A 2500-nucleotide genomic window follows, 5' to 3' on the forward strand; every position below is an offset into this window, starting at 1 on the left:
GTGGCCTATCAGCTTGCTCTTCAGGCTCAGAGGACCAATCAGAAGCAGAAGAAAAGTTTAGCAGTTGGGGCGGAGTCAGAGATCAACACCAAGAGTAACAGACCAGTGCCTAAACCACGTGGAGGGGCACAAAAGCCAGGGGTGAGTACATACGAGTGCGGACACGTGAACACACGTTTTGTCCTAATATCCTTGTAGTTATTAATGCCGCAAATAGGTAGTGGAGGGATTTTTGGGTCGTTCATGTGTCTGTCTTAAGGAGGGTCAAGGTCACAGCAACGTCAAGTGTCTAGAAAAAGTTTGCCTTAAAATGCTTTGTTCATGTCCAGGAACACGTCACGTTTTCATCTGCGTATTTTGCCGTCTATTTGAGTTACATTAACAGCCCTTTAATGTAACATTAGCTGGGTTATTTAATAGCGTGTCATGATGGCAGCTTTGTTAGATCATGTGACTTTCAAGTGTTCAGTGTAGGAACACAGTGACATCCGGTGGGACGAACACATGTTCCACAGCAGCCTTAGGGACAGACGCAGTGTGGGCGGAGCTTGGGATTTATTAATTGTACGTTAAGATGTGTAACAGCTGTTTGTGTGTGTGTGTGTGTGGTGTAGGTGGAGTCTGCAGAGGACCCTGCATGGCTTGTGGAGCCCACAGATCCCAAACATACTGTCAGCACCAAGTACGAGACCCAAATCTACTGAACACACACACACACACACACACACACACTCTCCCCTTTCTCTGATTCCTGAGTGCCTTCATTGTGACTGTTTCTCATGTGTCACTCTCTTTCTCTTATTCTGGCCGTGCGGTGTATATAATGATTCCCCTCTGCACGCACACACACACACACACACACACACACACACACACACACAGCCCCCTCATATGTACATTCACACACAGCACCTCAGCCTCTCTTCCTGCTCTGATTGGCTGTCTCTCTGCTCCTCTCCGGTGCTGCACATCTATAGTGGGCGTCGGCCACTGTGAGGCTTTATGGGCGGAGTCAGGTGGCCTTCCTCTTCCATCTGAACTGAAACGCGAGTTCCAAACCAAAACACTCCCCACAGCCAAGGACACAGATGTGAGGCGTTGTGGATTTCTGGACCTCTACGACATTCTAAAGTTTGCGTGATGCTTCCTGAAAGAGGATTTTGCTCCAGTTGTTTCAGACATTTCTGCTGCAAGGGTTTTAATCCCGCACTGTGACGAAACACGAATCCGTCTGAGAGTACGGCTCTGTCCCGAACGCTGGAATTATAGTGACTTGTTAACGTCCAAAACTAAACACGACACAATACGATAGATGAGACTTTATTTTATATTCGCAAGTTCGTGTGGTTTAACCCATAATGTACTACTGAGAAATTCTGTTTAGCCTGCCATGAAATAACGGGCTAATTTAACACTTAGCGGTTATCAAGCTGCTGATTTAACTCACTAAATAAGACGCTTTAGCTAGCTATTTTGGGACTGAGCCTGAGGCTTGTTTTCTTTTCTTTTGTAGCATTGATTAATCACTGCACACGCAGCCTCTAAATCTGCACACACTTAAACATATCACTTTTACATTGTGCTGGCTTTTTAAACTTATTGTTTTTACCAGAGGTTAAGCCTTAAGTGTTTGTCAGTGTTTGAGCCACATGTAGCATCTCACACACACTCACACACACACACACACACACACACACACATTCATTAGAAATGATACTGATATAAATAGTAAAATAGACTATTTTGCAATAACAGAATCTCGTGTGTGTGTGTGTGTGTGTGTGTGTGTGTGTGTGTGTGTGTGTGTGTGTGTGTGTAAAGTATCCTGTAATTGAATCATTATATGTCCTAGCAATGTAATCACTGCTCCCTTGTACAAATCTTGTACAGACCTTTTGCGCTAAACGTGAACTTTTCCTCCCGTATTTTTCTCACATCAATATTGTACAGAAAAGAACAGACGAAATGTTTTTTTTTTTTCCTTAAACATTAGTTTTAGACACATTATTTGATCGATCTCTTTTTATTCTTGTACGGAATGTTTTTTATACGTTTAGTTGACACGGAGCAGTTACACGGCAGGTAGCCGGAGCAGACAGGGTCCCTCTCCCACCTCAGCCAATCATGTTACAGCTCGTACTGCTTTATTAATATTCATGACCTGGTGCTGGAGCTGGTTCTGAGTTCTGGCTTCATAACGCTTCATAACCCTGCAGTGTCAAATCACGCCACATTTGTGCATGTTCGCTAGTGTCCTTAAACGCCACTGTATTAACGAAGGCTTCTGTAACCGTGACAACAGAGTTTCAGTTCTGCCTCAGCGCTTTAAGAATCTTTCCATCTTTCCTTCATTTTCATTGCATCCTTTTTTTTATCCTGTGAGCAAACAGACATGTTTCCTTTTTTGTTTTTGTTTTAAAATATATATATATATATATATATATACATACAGATTTCTAACCCTGTGTGTGTCTGTGTGTGTGTGTCTGTGTGTGTGTGT

The 2500-nt window shown here is 43.2% G+C and overlaps 1 protein-coding gene across 7 annotated transcripts in view; it reads left to right on the plus strand.

Annotated features, from left to right (window-relative positions):
- The window catches only part of LOC132861877 (ankyrin repeat and SAM domain-containing protein 1A-like), a 52784-nt gene that overhangs the window by 48071 nt on the left and 2213 nt on the right, over positions 1-2500 (plus strand). For 5 of the 7 annotated variants that reach the window (XM_060893507.1, XM_060893509.1, XM_060893511.1 and 2 more), the window contains 2 exons: positions 1-141; positions 615-719. The exon at positions 1-141 is cut by the window's left edge and continues 45 nt beyond it. In XM_060893507.1, coding sequence (XP_060749490.1) covers positions 1-141; positions 615-704 — 231 coding nt within the window. In that variant the 3' untranslated portion in view covers positions 705-719. Of the gene's footprint in view, positions 142-614; positions 720-977 lie in introns of those variants that run through there. The other 2 variants (XM_060893508.1, XM_060893510.1) reach the window with 2 other exon arrangements.

Source organism: Tachysurus vachellii, chromosome 19, assembly GCF_030014155.1.
Source record: "Tachysurus vachellii isolate PV-2020 chromosome 19, HZAU_Pvac_v1, whole genome shotgun sequence".
In the NCBI taxonomy this organism is placed as follows: domain Eukaryota; kingdom Metazoa; phylum Chordata; class Actinopteri; order Siluriformes; family Bagridae; genus Tachysurus; species Tachysurus vachellii.